The following is a 19,143-nucleotide window of genomic DNA, read 5'->3' on the forward strand; positions in this document are numbered from 1 at the left end:
CTGAACTCTGAACTGTAAATACTAGCTGAAGAGCTGGTCTCTGAAAAGAAAAGAGTCTCAGGCCAGTTAACATGCCACAAGGAAAAGAGTATGTGTGGTCAGCCTGCCTCTATTCAAACAAGCCCCATCCCTGTTGCTATGGAATTAACACAGAGCTCCCATCGGCAGTGAAATTAGCTCCCTGCTTCAGTGCCAACTGTCAGGGGCTTATCCAGGGTGAGGGTGGGAGAGCTCAGCACCCCTCAGTCCTTGTATCTGCACCAAGTGCTGAGCAGCCCAGCAGAAATCTCTCTTTTCCTTCTTAGTGTTCAGAAAAGATCCTCTTGATCAGTAATATTGAGTCATTAAACACATCCTCCCCATCCTTCCTCACCACCTGAAAAGGGTTTGTAAGGACTAAAAATTGGCAATCAGAGAACAAAAGAGCTGGCGCTGTGAACAGCAGGCACACAACAAGAACTGAACAAGCAGAAGGGCTCTGGAAAGTTTCAGCCATCCCCATGGTTGCTAATAAGGTCTGCCTGGCTCTGTGTGAGGGACTGAACAAGCACAGGAGCCTGCCCTTACAAGCAATGACTCTGGGCTGGCACATGCTCCTCTATCTGTGCATAAGAGATGGATTTCTGCCCTCAAGGGCTTGTGGGCATGGGTCCCACTGGAGGACACGTGGGGTAGCTATCTCCTCCTCCCCCCACCAGAAAGCTTGGCAGCTGGGCCTAGCTCGGGTGGTCTGGGTTCACAAGCACCCCATGGGAAAGGTCTCAAGGCTCCTGTTGCTGGGAGTTGGACAATGAGAAGCCAAGAGCACGTGGGATAAAGCATGATACCAGCTGGGCCAATTTGCTACCCGTGCCAAAGAGAGTCAGTGCCATGAGGGTGTCTTTGCCTGTTTCAGCTCATGTGCCATCCCCCATTGTCTGCTGGTGACAAGACCTCCCTATTCTCTCCAGCCCACTGGCAAGAGTTACTTACCCTCCCCTTTTTCCCTTTTCAATTACATGTTAATTTATTTACCACTTCTGGAGGATAAAGAATTAACATACATCACCAGAGTCCAAGGCAATATGAACAGGTAGGTGTGGGTAAGTCTGCTTACCTCTGGGATCTAAAGGAATATTGTATGTGTCCCCAAGGACTACAAAGATTAGGCAGAGCAGAGAGAAAAGGGGAGGGAAGAGAGAAAAAGAAATGCAAAGTGCAAAAAGACAGGTTAGAGACCACCATCCCTTTTAGAACAAAGCAGATATTAACACAGAGCAGCCACACAGGAGAGCGGGCAGGAGAACTCTCTGCATCCCTTGGAGTTCTCCAGGTAACCAACTAGGTAGTCATGGCAGATGAGAGGACACGACAAACCAGAGGGTGAGGACAGGAACAGAACAAGCTCACCATGCATGATGAGGTTTGATCTTTCTAGGGAAGGTGGCCAGACAATTTGGGGAAGGAACTGCATGCCTGAACAAGCCCCATGCATCTATGTACCTTGTGATGCCAGCATGGCACCCGCTGTCTCCTGGAAATCCAACAACTGCTGTAGGAAAAGGATGGCCTGGAAGCAAGGGAGGGAAGTTGTGAGCAACTGACACTGCCTATTCTATGCTCTGCTATTAAGGATCATGAAGGACCACTCGTTGTGGCACACTTAAAAGCCTTCAAGAAACAACTCACTCATTTGAGCTGCTGGGTTTTACCCATGCAGTCACATCATGGTTTAGAAAGGGTAATTAGCTAATCTCTCCATGGAAGCAAGTTAATTGCCCTTCCAATACCCAGACAACTTAACTTCTATTATTTTAAAAACCTTTTCAGAGACTGCTTCTCACAAAGAAGGTTCAAATTATCATCACCTACATTGCTGGTGAGCTCGTGGACTGTCCCATCTTTTGGCATGTTATATTCTTTGTCTGGGTCATTCTAAGAAGGGAAGAGAGAGACACAAGGTTAGTGCATAAGGAAACTGAAGGCACCTGCAATACAACTGCTGCTGCAAGTGAGCTGTAGGCTTGTACATCCACCCTCTCTTAACATCCTCAGACCTGGCTCTTGCAGTGCCATCTCCTGGTGCTCAGAAACCACAGCTCCAGTGCACCAGCAGCTCACAACCATAGGGGGTCGTTCAGCATGTGACCATCAAAAGTTCAGCTCACCAGTACTGGGCAGTGCTACCTTACACAGCGAGGGTTTAACATGAGTCCTTCAAAAATTTTCAAGTCAGCAATTTTCCTTTATTTTTAAATAGGACTAAGTTCTGAGCTTGCCTTGATATCTGAAGAAGCCTGCAAGATCATGTCAAATTATCATGCCTGTCAGGGTCTTAGGCAGAGGCCTCCTCTATCTGAAATCAGCACCAAGCATTTGGTATTTGCAGCTGACTGTCCAAAGCAATCCAGCAAGCTCTTGGTTTAGAGTCAGAAACTACAGGTCTCATAGAAACCTGAAAGCCAAACTAGAGGTTCTGCTCAGAAAACCCCTCTTCCAAGCCTCCTGTTCTTGCCAGAGAGAACATTGAGGGAGAATCCTACCTTAATGTTGTCTGCAAATTCTTCCAATGCCTTTGCACCAGTGGTCTCCATGGAAGTGATCAGTCCTGGCAGTTTGTTCTTAGTGCCTGCAGCAGTTCCCTGGAATTGTTCCATAACAGATCAGAGAAGGAAAACAAAGAGGATCTGAAATTTCATCCAGAACCTACCCTCCCTGATCCACCACCCCAGCATCTCATTCCCAGTTCCTCATGTGCCAGGAGGACTATTGGGACCATTACAGGACCATCAACAACACACAAAATCCTGCGTTCTTCTACCAGCCAAAAAGGGAAGATGTTTTGACCCTAGTGGTGACCAGGACTTGATACTTCTCATATTTCCTCTTATATGGTACCTGAGTCACCAGCTGGAAGCAGATGGAAAGGAGCCTTGCTAAACCTGGATGCCATACTTGATACCTGGAGAACCTTGTGAAACAGTCCAAGCAGGCTCTCCTCAGAGCAGCCCATCTTCCAGACATCAGTGAGCACAGTCTAAGCCAAGTTCAACAGCACCAGAGATGAAACACCTCAGAGGCCATGTACACAGCAGAATAATGTAGCTGTATTTATGTCACTTCTAGTCCATGCTGGAGGACAGAAGGAACACGGCTTTGTTCAAAGTCACTGTGATCATCCCTTTCAAAAAGTTCTGCAGACAACCCAAGCCCCAGGATCCACTCCAGTCACATCACATTTACCTGCAAGACCTGGTCAAATTCTGGCTTCATTTGTTTAAGATGCTTCAGGATGGGGAAGATGGTGAGCACAGCCGAATAGTCGTGTCGGATGATGGCTTTCCGGGCAGCTGAGACAATGTTGTCCCCCTCCATGATCAAGTTATCTAATGACTCCTGCAACAAAGCCAAAGGGTCAGGAGGAAGCAGCACATCTTTTGCCCAGGCAGCACAAGGGGCTCAATGTAGGATACTCATTAAGGATGCCAATGTAGCTGATGGGTCATTTGTGTACCCAGTGAGCAACTCTAAGCACATGTTCTCCAGGGTCTGTGCAGACCTCGGTTCCCTAAACAGGTCCTGGAGGAGAACCCTGGAAAGTGGCGGTGGAATCCATATCCTCCCAATGAAGAACAAGGGAAAAAAACCTTGGTGTGTATCCTTTCCAGGAGAAGCCAAGCAGAGAGGCTCAACTGACCTGGATGAGGGAATCAAAGGTCTTCTTCTGGTGGTGCTCCGGGACGATCTCCGTCAGGAGCTGGTACTCGCTCTGGGCCAGTTTGACGAAGGCGCTAATGCAGTGAATGTAGGCGTCGATCTCAATGTCGAAGACGTCGTCCCTCCCTGTAAGGGCAAGATGGCTTTGAGAGACAACAGAATGCACACTGAGCTTCCAGCAGCTCTGCTCACTCCAAGGCCTTGGTTTTACACAAGGTTCTTCTGGAAAAGGAGGTTGTGGTTTTGCACCCATCCTTTCATGAGAACAAGAGTCATCTTCTCATCAAATCAGCCCTCTGGGCTTGTGTGGTCTGCAGGAGGGATGCAGAGTCATCTGCAGCTCAAGAAACAGCAGCATAAGTACACCAGTTCTTTCCAGCCTCATGACAGAAGGCAAGTTTGGAGCTCTTCTGGGATACAGACTAAATTTAATCCAGGGCTCGAACAGAGAGTACTAAACTCAGGAAGGTCTGAGGTGAATTATTCAACATCTCTGCTTGTATTTTTAGAATTCCTTATCTCCATCCACCATGCAGATGAAGAACTGCCATTTTGCATCAACATTTCTGGGAAATCCAGGCTGTCCTGGAAAGCAGCCTCTTCCCACAGGCAGAAACAGAAGAAACAGGCAGATGAACATTTAAATCCTATAAAGCAGGAATATCAGCAGAGCTAGGTGAGCTATCTGCCACCAAGGCTGCATACAAACAAAGATTTATCAAAGAACCTATGTGGAAGGCATGAAAAGTGCTGTTATGACACAAGGGCCCTCATCAACTCATGCCAACCACTAGCTGGATATGTCAGCAGGACAGGCACAAATGGACTCACACCATCCTGCACAACTCAGACCCCTGTAGAAACCACTACCAGTCAGTAAGATTACACAGAGAGGCCTTCTCAAAGCTACAGGCTGCTGCCTCTCTCCTCCCAGCAACATCTGCAACTTTGGATGGAGAAAGAACCAATTCTTCCCTACCCTGAGAGGCCCCTCAGCTTGACCTTTCAAAAGTTATGATCAGCAGTGGAGACACAAATGTGATGTGGCTTCACAGACTGCCTCTGGTGGGGAGTGCCCCGCTGTACTGCATGCTGCATGTGATCCCTTTCCTGTTTGCTTCACTTCAGCACCAAACAAGACAGTAGCTACCCCTAGGAAAGTGCCCCTCAGCATGGTGGCCACCAGTCTTTGGCTGGACAAATTAAGGTTCCCTGTTTGAGGGCTTGGGGTGTGTAGGATTAGTAGGAGCGAATTCTACCGAGAAGAGCCAGAGCTTCTTAGCCAGAGGAGGCCCATGCTCCAGGACTGCCCACGGAGATAACAGCCACTGGCTACAAAAATACAGTCAAACATGCTGAAAAGAAGGGGTGTTAGCCAGCTCGTGACCAAGTGGCAAGGTGGTACTTACCAGCAGCCGGCCCATGCTTGTCGCTCAGGGTATCGCAAAGGTGTTTAACTCGTAAATCATGCTCATGACCTAGTGAGATGTCAGCCGGCACAAACAGAAGGCGCAATTTATCCAGGGTGGTTACAGCATGGATGCTCACACTGGCTGGAAGCTGCTTCAAGCTTGGCTTATTTGATCTGATGGACACTTTTTTTTTTTCCCCTACATAGTCCCAGGAATGTTACCTGACCCTTTGTTGGGCTATGCAGCAGCAGCAACCCTTTGAAACCTGATGAGAAGTGTGAGTTAAGTCATTGATTGGGCCACAGGAGTCCCTGGAACCTCCTGCACTGAGTTCTACATGGGGTTGCAGGCACCAGAAGTCCAATTTGTACTTACAACCATTACAAATCCAAACTCAAAGCCCATCTCTTGCTCAGCAGGAGATTTTTTTTTCCCCAAATTGAGTGATTTTAGTCACCATCTGGGATTTAGAAGAGTAAAGTGTAGGTGCTGAAGAGACCTACTTTGAATGCAACCACAGCTGGAGGCAGAAAGGTCTTACAGAGGCTTTGAATCAAGTGACCTCCCTTATCTGGTAAAACCTCTTTAAACAGAGGAGATCAGAATACAGAAGATGACCATTTAGGTATGTCTCCACAGAGAAGATGTACAGGCACAACGCACTGAGCTAGTTGTGGTCCAACACTTCAGCAACAGGTTTGAAAAGGTCACTAGGAAATGGAATGTCTCAAAGTCCAGGCAAAAAGGAAAGAGAACAGAAACACCACAAGCTGATGTCATCAGAGCAGAGCACTTCCATTAGCCAGGTAGCTATGGTGGGTCAACTGCTCTAAGGTAACATTCCTTCACCTCTACTTGTGTTTACAGAGACTTCTACACTCAGACATTAAACTCTGAAAAATAATTTGGCCCTCCAGCATCTCCTTGGTTCCTCAAGGATAGCTGTACCTATGCAATGCTGCCCACCAAGCACTGGGCTAATGGAAGTCCCACCTGGAAAAGCAAGGCTGATATACAGAAAAAGTAAAGGGTGAAGTAGCTAGAGCTGTGATTACCTTCCATAGGAATGAGGTTAGAGGCCCCCTTTTTCCCATCTAGACCATGCTGAGAGTACTGTTTCAGAAGGTTCTGAGCCTTACGGATCGTGCCTGTTACCAGAGCCAAAGAGAGGAGACAAGAAGACCTAGAAAATGAGTGAAAGAAAACAAACCCAGAACACCAGCCCTCCACCAGCAAGTCACCTGGGCCCAGCAAGAGGATGCTGGGCACCAATGAGCATGCTCAGTACAGAAATGTGAACCCCAAACTCATGTCCAAGTGTGCAGACACAATGGCATTTCAAGACTGCTTCCTTGCTCGGAGGGTGGGGGCATAAATTCCAGCCGGGATTACAGAACCAGGGAGTGCCCAAATCAGTTTGGGGAGGTGGTGAGGCTGGGTGAGAAAGCACTAGCAGAGAAGGGAAGCAATGAGGCACCCTTCTCTGTAACGAGTTGATGTAAGCAGGTACTCTGTATCCAAGTACCCACTGTTTGCTGCTTTTCCTCAGCTGTGGGAGCAGGGCTTTGCAGTACAGACCATTTCTGTCCTGCTCCCCAGAGCCACAACTGCAGCTGCTTGGTTAGAGCTGCAGAAAGAGGTGCCTTTCCGAGGGGTATTTTCTGAGCATGCTCAATACAGACCCACAAGGAGCCCCACAGCCAAGACAAGGAACAACCTCTGGCATTCCAGGAAGAGATAAAAGGGTGACAACCCCTGGGCTAGAGAGAGCAATTGCAGCAGCAATTCCCATCACAGGAATCCTAGAATAATGGATGCTGCCCACCCATGTCTAACTTGCATTAAGTCACCCTAATCCCCAAAACACTTCTCTTCTAAGGGACTGCAAATCAATTAAAACCATGGAAAAAAAAAACAACAACACTGGGTTAAAAGATTTATACTTAACACACACAAAAAAACAGACAGAGCTGAACAAAAGCCAATGCTGGATATACAGCTAGAAAGCACAAAACAAAGCATTAATGTGACAAGTGAAGACTAAGCACTGTTTCCACATTAAAAGGTTAGTTGTCATGCAACAAGCTACAATTATCACAAGCACATGGACACCCTCTCACAGCAGAGCTTTGCTGTTGCCTGCACAACAGAGAGCAGAAAGTTTTGGGAAGGTAGAGGGAGTTTCTATAGGAGACCCAGATGAAACAGAAGCAGGCTGAGTAAATTAAGAAGGATCTAAGAAATAAAAATGCTGCTGCCAAAATTAAGAATTGTTCTTCCACTTAAAGTAACAAATACTTCAGACATGCATAAAATCCCAACTCCACCTGTAACAGCAACCCACAGTGCACCCTGGAAATGAGTGTTGGCTGAGGGCTGCTATCCTGAGGAGAAGCCCAAGGGGACACTGGTGCAGAACAACATCCTGGGGTGCAGGACAGCTTCATCCCTTAAAGGGATATATATAAGGAAGCTTCAGGTCCCCCAGACAGGACATCTCTAATGGCAGAGAACAGGAGAGAGAAGTTTCCATAATGACCAATCTGCCTTAACCTGGTACACTTACTAAGTATGGCTTCTAAAGTGTTGACTAGTGCCAGTGTTTCACTGGCAGTATTTTTCTTCTACCAGTTCAGAGTGTTCTTAACTACTTAGGAAAGAAAAAAAATAATTCATATCCATAAAACACATTTTTCTAGCAGGAAACTTCTCCCCTCTAGACCCACAGCAGGGACATGAGAAGACTTACACCCTTGCTGTGCTGATGCATTCTCTCCTAGCTTCTGCCATATGATCAAATGAGAGGGCTATGCCTCTTCTTCCAAGCTTCTCCCTGCTCTTCACACCAAACACTGCCACTTTATTCTTAGCTACTTTCAGAAACCTTAAGAGCTTGGGCACAACGGCAAGTTCCTCTGAGCAAGCAGGACTGTAACAAGCCCTGGAGATGTGCACTAAGCTTCTTCTTACTGTTACTATGGCCCAGCTGATGCAGAGCAGCTGAACCCAGAAGAACCCTGTTCTACCAGTTCTTTCACCTTTCCCACTTTCAAGCATATAGGGGAAAAAAAAGAAAAATTAATAAAAAAAGGAGGATAAATTAGTGTGAAAACCAAGCAGACAGTACAACTGCTGCTGCTGTCACTAGGATCTCACTTCACAGGTATGCAGTGCACATCTCCACAGCCCACCCCTGACAGCTTCTTCTCAGAGGAGAGCTGAAACTCCTCTGGTACATTTTATTTGCATAAGTACAATTACCTGTGTTTACACTGTTCAGTGTTCAGGGGCATCACTTCAGTGCTGCTGCATCCCTCTTACTTAGCATTGTAATGAGGCTTTAATGAATTCTAGTGGAAGCCAAATGCTTTTGTTTCATGACTGTTTTCCCCTATTAGGCAGCTCACAAACCAAACAGGACTGTGTTCCAGCTGCTAATGAAAACATCCCACTTCAGCTAGGCAGGGGGAAGAGTGAAGCAGGAACAGACTCTTTATTCTGCCACGAAAGACTCCACAGCCTGCCTTCAGGTAACACCTCCCCACCAGGTAAACTGGAGCATTAAGTGAACTGGAAGAGGGCTTCCTATGGCTTGAAAAGAGCATCAAACCCCTCCAAAAGTGAAAAAAAACACCAAAAACCATCAAATAAAACCCTGAAACTTTTGCTCCTGTGACCCAATTGTTAAAAAAAGTGGCTTTTGGACATATATGAAGCAGTTTTCCAATTGTTTCTCTCTTCCATTAGGCAGTTTTCTAACCAAGCAGAAGGACAACACATCCTCTTTTCAGCTGCAGGAGTCTGTACAAAACTGGCTAAAGCCCTTTGGTTTTTCCTTGTAGAGAGCCAGGCTGGGAGCTGCTACCAGCACCTTTGTCCCTGTCCTTCCCTGGTGAGGCAGACTTTCTGAAATACCTGCTGCTCTCAAGCCAACAAAAGAGAACTGGGTCCACAGGCATCACAAAGAAAGTGGTAATTATATGTTTGCAGCAGGATGACTTGGGAATCTGAATACTCTTGCTTTCTGAGGCAGACTGCTGACATTTCTAACTGCAAACCACTAAAAAAAAGGAAAAAGCCCACAGATGGCTTCATCAGCTCAACTTGGCTTGGGAAGTTTCATTTAAGAGGAGACAACTCTGCTTTCAAACCATCTCCAGCAGTCAGATTTTCAACTGCAGGCTTTAACAACAGGAGACAGTACAGGGTACACAACAAGTAAAACAGCAAGAGAGATGAAGACCCTCTGCAACAACATATGGATGTAGAGCATGTTCTCCAGAATCCAACACAGCATCTTGGGGAGAGGGGAGGGTCTCTGCCTCATTACCCTGTCCCTAATACACCTCACCTTCCCTTTAGCTGTAGCCTCTCTTGCACTTTGCTTTGTGGGTGAACAAGTTCTAGCACATCAGATATAGTTTGTTATTTATCCCTTGCAACAGGTTAAAGTGTGCATTGGGGTGTGCACTGGGATATTCTTCCTTAAGGACTAAAGGAAATCAACTCACTTGTTGGAACAGTGAGAAAACTCCCTTGTCTGAAACCCCAATTGTCAGAACTTGATTTTACTTACTGAAGCAATAGCACAGAAAACAAAATAATGCTTTATCCATAATTGAACAAAAGCTAAAACCAGGGGAATCAAACACCACCAGATGAATATTGCTCTGAACAGTGCCACTGTGCCTGTGTGAAGAGGCTATAAGACCTCCACCTTAAGAGCCGTCCTTGAAAGCTGATGGAACTGCAAAAAAATTGGTAAATCTTGGCTCAAAGACTATTTTTTTCTCCATTTTTAATTCCAGTACAATTTAGTGGCCATAAGAGATGGCTGGTGTGTGAGGTTTAACCACCTCTGTCCTTCAAGAGCTACAGTCTCATTCTTTGTCCTTGTTCATGGAAGACTGGAGAAAAATTAGTCACTATTTTTTCTTGAGATTAACAATACCCCAGTGGATCATTTGAAATGCTCTTTCCTTCATACACTGTCAGCTCTGCAAGTGCATTCAGACCATGCTCTGTAACTTCTACCTGGCTCTTCTCACAAACCCCAGTTAAACTCCCCGTTTGTGGGGAACAAATGCTTTTGCTCTCAAACACTTTTACTCTCTGAGCATCCAAGATCTGAGACTCATTTAAAAAAAATCACTAGGATTCTTTTAAACTGTCCATGAAAAAAAAAAAATCTCCTCCATCTCTATTTACCTAGAGCACAGGGGAGATGTTACCACCTGGCAGGCTGCTCAGAAATACTTGCTGACCATGCTGCAATCAAAACCCAGGGATCTTTTCAGTATCAGATGATAACTGAGAACTGTGGACGAAATCTAAAGCATCCATAACCTGAGTTCCCCAGGGCTCAACTCCAGATCCCTATCTGGCATCTTCCCAGTAGAGAGCTACTGAACCACATAGAAGTATTTTTTACCTATTGTAATGATGCTGTTGGGCAGGAGCCACTGTTTGGGAGCTGAACACAAATGACTGCCATCATGCTCAGAAGCAATCTGAAACACTGTTTTCCTGCCACCTGCAGCATGGCTAGTTCTCCTTAGCAGAAGGATTTTGTCCTCTGCAGGTCTCCCAGCACTGCGGGCAAGTTCTTACACAATTAACTACCTGCCAAACTCCAGAGGAAAGTCAAGTGTGGGGTGAGCCATTCCCTTGTCAGGTGGTTCTCTGCTGACAGGGGAAAATCCACTGAAATCTGCAGACTGACTGTATCTACCAACTGCAACTGGCACATCAGCTTTCAGGAACAGTTCCAGGACACAGCAGCAATGGCACACACTGATTTTAAAAGACCAGAGGGGTAATCTCTGGATGTCACAGCCTTCCCTGTCCAAATATCCCAGGCACACCCTCTGCTTTAGCAAGAAGAGGCCCAGCAAAGCCTCTCCTCACACAGAAGTGAAGAGAGAGAGCACCAGGGCCAGCACACGCACACATAGATGCACATTACCTGGGATGAGGACTGCATTCACATCAGGATTATAAAAATAAACACAACACAATTAAAATGGGTGTTTCTTTTCCTCCCTTTCCCCATCCCATTCATTCCCAGTCCCTACCCATATTTATTCTTATTTTCCTGAACTCAGTAAGTATTTGGCAACACCAGAAAATTATTAGGGTGGGAGAGTATTGGCCAGGTAAAGGCACAGAAACATGAACTTTTCTGACTTCCATCACTTTTACAGAGGAGACAACAGGGTGCTGTGACACACAGAGGGACACTGCACTGCTGCAGGAGGTACGTGCCAGCTTTTGCTGTCCCTCCTTCTGGCCGTGCTCCCACTAGATGGCACATTTCAGGAAAGGGTACTCAGCTCAGGACTGGGTACACTGGAGGGCTCAGCCTCACCCACTGCAGGAAACAGCAGCAAAACTCCACTCTGAGGAGAGGTGGAAAGATCCCCCCAGTCACGCTCACACCTCTTCCAAAGACAGGTCGAGTAAAGTCTTTAAAAACCCTTCCAAAATTCAGACAACTCTGGATCTCATTTCTGCAGGCCTCTACCTAGTCCCCAGCTCAACTCCTGATGGGCTCTTGCTTTCCCAGCACAGTAATAATTTATTCACAACTAATGACTAAAGTGATGTGTTCTATCAGATCAGAGTTCCCTGCTTTGCTGTGGTACAGGCTGTACTCTGCACTGCAAGGCTGAGGACAGGTGTTCTCAGATCATATCATAGCCCTCTCGGGTCTCCTTTTACTTATCTCCTTTGTTAAGGCAATGGCCTTTTCTCTCCCTGTCTACAGGACCCCTCTTCTCCTTTTACATTGCCCAGAGAACAGACACAATGACTTGACAGAAAGAACATGTCTGTAACCTCAACGCAGGGCAGAGAAGAGGCACTTATCTCCGAGTTCCCCTGCTCCTCTCCTAAAAGCATCACCTCAGCAGTCACCTGTCTGATACCCCGTCAAGAGGATACACAGCCCAGTGGCACCCCCTTCAGGGACTCACCCGGTCTCTTGATGGGCTTTTTGGTGGGGGTGTCCTTCCTTTTGTTCTGAATGGCAGGGGAATAGGGCACCCCTGTGGAAGAGCTGTTCTTACGGAAATGGTCTTTCAGCCCCTTGATGGAGCGGTCGAGCTGGACAGAGCGGATTTGGAAGTAAACAGTCATGAAATCTAAGGAGACAAGGTGGAAAGAAGATGATTAGGAAATCAGGAAACACTAGATGGTCAAACTCAGCTTTCCTCAAACACCCTGTGCCCCCAGGGGACTTACAAGCATTGATGTGGGACCCCAAGTGTTTTTTCCCCTCCCAGACCCTCTCGTATTTTCTTCAAGAACTTCTTTCTTCCCTGCAGTTTTCATTCCAGCCCTCCCACCACACACAACATTCAGTTTGTGCACCAGTACCACGAGCACATCACTTGTGGAACTGATGGGAGAAGTGAGAAGGCCTATCAGTATCTAAAGGGTGGGTGCACGGAAGAGGGAGCCAGACTCTGCTCAGTAGTTCCCAGGGACAAGACAAGGGGCAACGGGCACAAGCTGGAACATGGGAAGCTCCAGTTAAATATGAGGAAAAGCTTCTTTACAGTGAGGGTGACAGAGCACTGAGACAGGCTGCCCAGGACTTTGTGGAGTCTCCTTCTCTGCAGATATTCCAATCCCCCCGGATGCAGTCCTGAGTAACATTTCCCAAGTTATCCTGCTTTAGCAGAGGAGTTGGATGAGGTGATCTCTAGAGGTCCCTTCCAACCCTGACAATTCCCTGATTTGTGCAAAACAATCAATGTTGATTGAAGTGCTCAGTTTCCAGAAGGAGAGATTTTACACACTTCTGAGGATTCAGAGCACTCAGGAAATAAATGACAGTTCATTATTTGAAAGAACACAAACTGACAAACAAAATATGCTACATATGCTTGAGCTGCCTTTGATCACAGAAAAAAATACTTAAGCTTTTAAAGACAGTAATCCCCACTCAGGAGAGAATCACTGAGGTGGAGGTTGAATCTAGTAGCTGCATTTATGTTCCTGTAACAAGACCACAAAGTCATTCACTCCCAAAGGAAAAGTTAATAAAAGTCTGTAAAGCTGTAAGTAGATTTTGATGCTGCAGAACAAGAAAGAAGAGACTGATTGCAGGAATTCTCCTCTGCTGCTTTTCCTCTGTCATTGGTCACATTTAATACAAAAGTGCTGATCATAAATAGTTCCTAAGTGGGAAAAAGTGACCAGTCTCTTGCACATTTATAATTCCTAGATCCCTGCAGCTCCATCAGAAAGCATTACAGATTCAAGTTAAATGAGTTTCTGCTACAGAACTTATGAATTAAGATAATTTATCCTTTAATTACACAGCTCCTTGTCTCACCAACCAGATCATTCTGTTCAACCAACCAGCCACCACTTCAGTCTCACTACAAACAGCAGCATTTAAGGGGATTGAAAGGAGACCGAATGACTCACCTAAAAGGTGCCACTAAAGCAGTCACTAGTCCCAGTAGCCATCAACAGAGTAGGGTGACTTACGGCTTGTTAGCCACAGCAGAGGCTCCATGGCTGAACAAATGTGATCTCCAAGCCAAGCTGTGCAGTGCCACACACAGTCCCCAACACCCTGCTTTTGGTCTCAGCCCCACGTGGTCAGTAGCTGGAGAGCACCCACCTGGTACAGAACTACAAGGGAACAAGAGGCAGCACCACCAACCTTGGTTCCTGCCGTTCTTCACCAGCCAGCCAGAAATGCGGATGATGTCGTGCAGGACGCTCTCCGGGAGGTGCTCCAGAGACATCTCCTCCTGTGTCTCCATCTCATCATCCCCACTGATCAGGTCCAGGATGAGGATGGGTGGGACAGGCTTGGTGTGTCGTGTCATCAAGCTACGGAACTCAGATTCCAGGGACTCCTTGCCCCTCTCAAAGAGGGATTTCTGGCACAGGACAGGACAGAAGCAGCACAGAGCTCCTGTAATCACCCATGAGTATTTCTGCATAACAACATCCTTTCTGCAGTGTTTCTAACCACTGACAAGTACTGCATGCTTCAAACACCTACCCCTGTAGCTAAGAGACTTTTAAAGTGAATTAAATAAAAAAATGCCTGGGAGTTGGTCAGTCTTCAAGTGGGATTTCATTGGATCTCCCACTCTGCTCCAGAAGTTGAAGGACTGACAAGAGCTCCTCAGGAGGAGGTGCAGTCACCTCCACCACACATGCAAGGCAGAATTCCAGAAGCCCTACTGATGCATAAAGAGCAAAACACCACCAGAAGAAATGCTGCTGAGTGCAGACTCAACAGAAGCCAAAGCAACTGCTTCTTCAGATGGGCCCCAACACCTTCCCCAGGCAGGAAGCCCATCAGCCTCTCACAGCACGAGCAAGCAGCAGGGCTTCATCATTCCTCTCTCACCCATGCCAGGTCCCAGGCCTACAACCTACCACACGATTCAGCTCTGGGCTGTCTGGATTGTTGTCCTGGAAATATTCAACTGCCTTCTGGATTTTGTCCATGCAGTTCAAGTATTCCTCCAGCCTCCCAGTGGGCCTGAAAATAAAACCAAAAATAAAAAGCAATGCCTCGAGAAGCAAAGAAAGAAAGTTAGAAAGCACCAGAGCAAACTCAGGATAAAAATAACAAGGAAAATGTCAATTTCCTTTTCTTCAACTAGGAGGAGATGAAGGGATTCCCTTTTGCCTCCACCCAGTGCCACAGCAGAACACTCAATCCATGCAGCAAGTGCAGATGTGCTGATGATTGAGCAGCACACAACTCTCAGCCTTGCCTTCCTCTCCCTGTCAGGCCCTGATGGGAAGGTAGAGGAAGCTACACATCCCACCCCAGTTCTCCAGACAGTCACCACACCCTCCCAAGATTGAAAGCTGGCTCCAGAAGAGCTCTCATTCATCCTGGATGCAGTGACAACATCAAAGGGGCACGAAGAACCTTTGGGAAAAGAGAAGAGGGAAAAAGAGAAGCCACTAATGCTTCTAAGATTAGTATGGCAGCATGTCTGCAAAACCTGGAAGAGATACTGGAGCAGAATCTGAGCAGACTCTGTCATCTGGGGATTGCTGCAGGTCAGGTCTGCCAGCTTTACTGTGGACTGATGGTGGGGAAATAGTGTGTGTGGGGGAAGAAAGCTGCCATCTCCCCATGGGCTGCAGGGAAACTTCTGCTTGGGCACTTTCTTCCCCATCAATCTCAGGTTCTTCACCCCAGCACTGCTCTCACCTCTCCAGCTCAGCTCTTCTCCCCTTGTTCTCTGCTCAGGTCTTACTTCAGTTGGTTCATATGTTAATCACAGAGGCACATCCATTGTTTCTCTAATGGCTCTGGCCTTGGCCACCTGAGCCGGGGGAGCTTTTAGTAGCTTCCTACAGGAGCCACTCGTGGGGTCCTTCCCCATCACCCAAACCATACCAGAACCAAACCAGCACAGGAACATTACGACCTGTGTGTCAACTCCCCTACCTCTATCCCAAAGGTTCAACAGGATGAAGCTTCCCAGCAAGATCCAGCTGCTCAACTCACCCTTCCTTTATGATCTTCTCTGTGTCCTTAGCCACATGGTAGTAACTGATGACATGATCCAAGCAGGACAGGGTCTTCTCCACGTTCTCCTGCAAGCGCTGCAGGTTCTCTGTCTGCTTATGGACAGGGATGATGGAGTTCTCCAGCTTCATCAAACGACTCTCAAAGGAGGACAGGATAGAAACCTACATGCCAAGAGAGAAACAAAGAGCTGAGGACATCCTTACATCTGGATCCATGCAGCAGGGTACTAGTTAGAGCACAGCAATCAGGGAAACTTGGTCCCAGCTTCTCTTTTTGGGCTCTGCTACTAATTTGCCATGGCTCCTCAGGCTGACTGTTTCATCCCTAATTTACTAATTTCTATTCATCTAATCACAAAACAGATCACCTGTCACACAAAGATGGGCTCATCTTGAATTAAATATTTGCATAGCATGAAAATAATGTTCCAAGACAGTACTAAGGAGGAGCAAGGAACAAATCCACAAGAACTGCCTGGAGCTGCCATAGGCAAAAAGAGCAAGAAAACCATCAATCAGCAGCTACTTTGCTCCATACCACTAAGGACCAAACAGGAGATGCAGAACATGAAGGCAAAGGACCTGTATAGAATTAACCTTTTTTTCCATCATAGGCAGCTGGTTTTTAAAAGGGACTGTGATATTGCTTCTGAAGGGTTGAAGAACTTGGTAAGCTCATAAAAGGTGCCTTCATGTCATCTTTTCTAGGCCAAAATGTAGTTTTTTTCAAGATTTGCTTCTATGTGATGTTTTCCACACTTCTCTGGTGGTGTCTCTATGACTTTCTTCAAGCACTGAGCCCAAAACTGGACATGGTGCATTAGATGGGGGCTTATGAGCAATTAGAGCACAACAATGACTCTCCACTTCTTAAACAGAACACTCCCAAAATAAACTCCAAATGAGACCTGACTTTATGAAGCAATAACATGATGCTGTTGCACAAACTAGTCTGGGGTCCATTAATACCTCTTCCCAAGAGAGAGGGCAGGCTGTAAAGAGAAGAGGCAAACAGCTCATTTGGGCTCTCATCTCCCCAGGAGGGAGGTTTAGGATTGAAACATTCATCAGTTTTCTCCTTTGCCCAGCCACTGAAGTGTAAAACACAGATGCAAAGCAAGTGGTTTATTACTCTGCATTCCTCAGAGAGGCACAATGACAGCCCTGAAAACAGATTCTCCTGAGAAAAAGTAAACCCAGTCCCAACAACAGGGATAAACTTAAAGGACTTCCTTACCATGTTCTTTGTAAGCTGGTCACTCTTCTCAAGGCTCTCTTTGATAAAGGACAGATTTTCTTCTTCCTGCCAGTAGGATGAAAAAATAGTTTTCAATCCCAAACACAGAGCATTTAAGTCACTAAAAATGCAGGTTTTCACCAGTCCTGCTAAACACTGCATCAAGCTGTGTCGGGTCTGATGCAGAGGCCACATTTCAATATACCACCCCTTCACAGAAATGAGGACATTTGACCCAAAAAGTGAGAGACACAAAAACTTCACTCCTACATTATGAACTACCCGTTTCCATCCAACACCACGAGCCTTAGCACAGCACAGTCCCAGCATGACATCAAGTAACACCTTTCCCACAGAGGTACCCTGGCTCAGGCTGCAGGTTACCCTGCCAGAGCCCAGCACAGGTGTGGCACAGTCACCCCCAAACCCCATGCACAGCCATGAACTCGAGAGGCCAACACAAAGCTGTTTTCACACCGCTGAAGACCAGAGACGGGGGGAAACAGCAGCATGCAAGGGCTGCCATCACAGGCTGCACCTAAAAACCTGCAGGGAGAAGCCCCCGAAGCCCCCAGGCTCTAACAGCAGGGGCCCAGGACCGACGTGAGGGGCAGAGACACATCTTGGCCATGAAAACAAGGGGGCTGAGCCCTGAAGGAGACCCAGGGATGCCCCAGGCCCGAGGCAGCGTGACCAGGCCCTCAGGGGGTCCGACCAGCCCAGGCCCTGCCACAACCCGCAGCACCTCTCCAGCTCAACCCCACCTGCTTCAGCTTGTCCTCGATCTCCCTCCTGCGAGCAGACAACTCCTCGGTGGCAAACATCCCGCCGGGAGGGCGCCAGGCCCGCGCTGCTCCGCTCGGCCCGGCTGCAAAGGAACCTCCTTCCTCCCTCCCCTGTCACCCATCTCTCTTGATGGAAAAATAACAGTTTAGGCTGAAGGCTTTGGATTTTTTTCCCCTAAATGTTATGCTTTGTTTCACACAGGAATTCAGGCTAGCCCTATGACTATGTACAGGTTATATAATACAGGAGCTCAGAGCACACCATCACAGAGGTCGTGTCTGATGCCCTATACTACATGTCTGTGTAACTGATGGATTTGTGGTATAAATGATGTAATTATGAACTTACTGAAATCAGTGAGCCTACACATGAAGCCAGTACTTCTCTGTGAGATGACAAACGGCCCGTGGAGGTTAGATTCTATCTTTTGGACATAAACATTAAGAAGACCCATGTGTCTCTCCTAAACTTGGAGTCTTTGAAGGCAGCCTATACCATTTCTTCATCTGTGATATAGGAGCCCCCTTTCTGCACATGGCTGAGCCATCCACTGCTGCTCACATGGACTCTTCTATAAACATTTTTTTTCAGTGATGTGACTTAAGGACAATGCCCCCTATCTACCTTGCCCTTTCTTTCTGCAGGGTCTCCTTTGTATGGTTCTCATCACTTGGCTGGTGGCTTAGGTGTCCTCCCTGGCCCTTCCCATACTTCTTCCCTCATGATTTGGAGTCACATGCAATTTCTTTGCCACTTTGGCAGGAGCTGGTCTTCACTCTCTCTTCTTTCCTTTGAGGAAATCCTCCTCTCAGGAGAGATTAAAGGATAAAATATAACTACCTAATGGGCAATAATTTATCTTGTAGTTGCTAGTACTGTTTTTATCAGGACTCCTCCCAGAGCAGAAATATGTTCCTACTCAGGACACAATAAACCAAAATAAAGAATGGATATAGTATCTGCAAGTATCAAGTTTGCTTTGCTATGCTTAGTTTCAATATTTGATTAGTGTTTGAGAAAGCAAATATATGTAAATGAAAATTCTTTTAATTTAAAAATCATAGTACCTCTGACTGTAGATTTCAACAAAAATTCCCAATGGGATCATAGTAGACTTCTAGTATAAAAGCCAGGTCTGCAGAATTCAGTAATTCTGGCCAAATTTATAAGAAACCTGGATTCTATGTGATTCTGTGTTATTTCTCTCCATACTTGTAAGGGGACAGAAAGACAAAAACTTTCCTAAATCCTGGGAGAAGGTGAAGGTCAAGGAACAGGAAACTGTAACCTACTATTCCCATTTTCTTTACTTAGTATTTCTATTGTACAAGTTTTTTTAGGTCCCACCAGCCCAGGCCCTGCCACAACCCGCAGCACCTCTCCAGCTCAACCCCACCTGCTTCAGCTTGTCCTCGATCTCCCTCCTGCGAGCAGACAACTCCTCGGTGGCAAACATCCCGCCGGGAGGGCGCCAGGCCCGCGCTGCTC

The 19,143-nt window shown here is 46.7% G+C and overlaps 1 protein-coding gene across 6 annotated transcripts in view; it reads right to left on the minus strand.

The window, feature by feature from the left end:
* The window catches only part of EXOC7 (exocyst complex component 7), a 20,707-nt gene extending 2,986 nt beyond the window's left edge, over window positions 1–17,721 (minus strand). The window contains exons 1-14 of one of the 6 annotated variants that reach the window (XM_010003601.1): window positions 17,634–17,721; window positions 16,870–16,935; window positions 15,610–15,794; window positions 14,517–14,622; window positions 13,786–14,008; window positions 12,083–12,250; window positions 6,164–6,256; window positions 3,677–3,822; window positions 3,223–3,375; window positions 2,523–2,621; window positions 1,852–1,914; window positions 1,483–1,549; window positions 1,097–1,135; window positions 1–7 (exon numbers count right to left, since the gene is read on the minus strand). The exon at window positions 1–7 is cut by the window's left edge and continues 80 nt beyond it. In XM_010003601.1, the coding sequence (XP_010001903.1) occupies window positions 1–7; window positions 1,097–1,135; window positions 1,483–1,549; window positions 1,852–1,914; window positions 2,523–2,621; window positions 3,223–3,375; window positions 3,677–3,822; window positions 6,164–6,256; window positions 12,083–12,250; window positions 13,786–14,008; window positions 14,517–14,622; window positions 15,610–15,794; window positions 16,870–16,935; window positions 17,634–17,693 (1,475 nt within the window). In that variant the 5' untranslated portion in view covers window positions 17,694–17,721. The other 5 variants (XM_010003600.1, XM_010003605.1, XM_010003604.1 and 2 more) reach the window with 5 other exon arrangements.
* Window positions 17,722–19,143: the final 1,422 nt, after the last annotated feature.

The sequence above is a fragment of the Chaetura pelagica genome, unplaced genomic scaffold (assembly GCF_000747805.2).
Source record: "Chaetura pelagica isolate M959 unplaced genomic scaffold, ChaPel_1.0 scaffold468, whole genome shotgun sequence".
NCBI classification, from domain to species: domain Eukaryota; kingdom Metazoa; phylum Chordata; class Aves; order Apodiformes; family Apodidae; genus Chaetura; species Chaetura pelagica.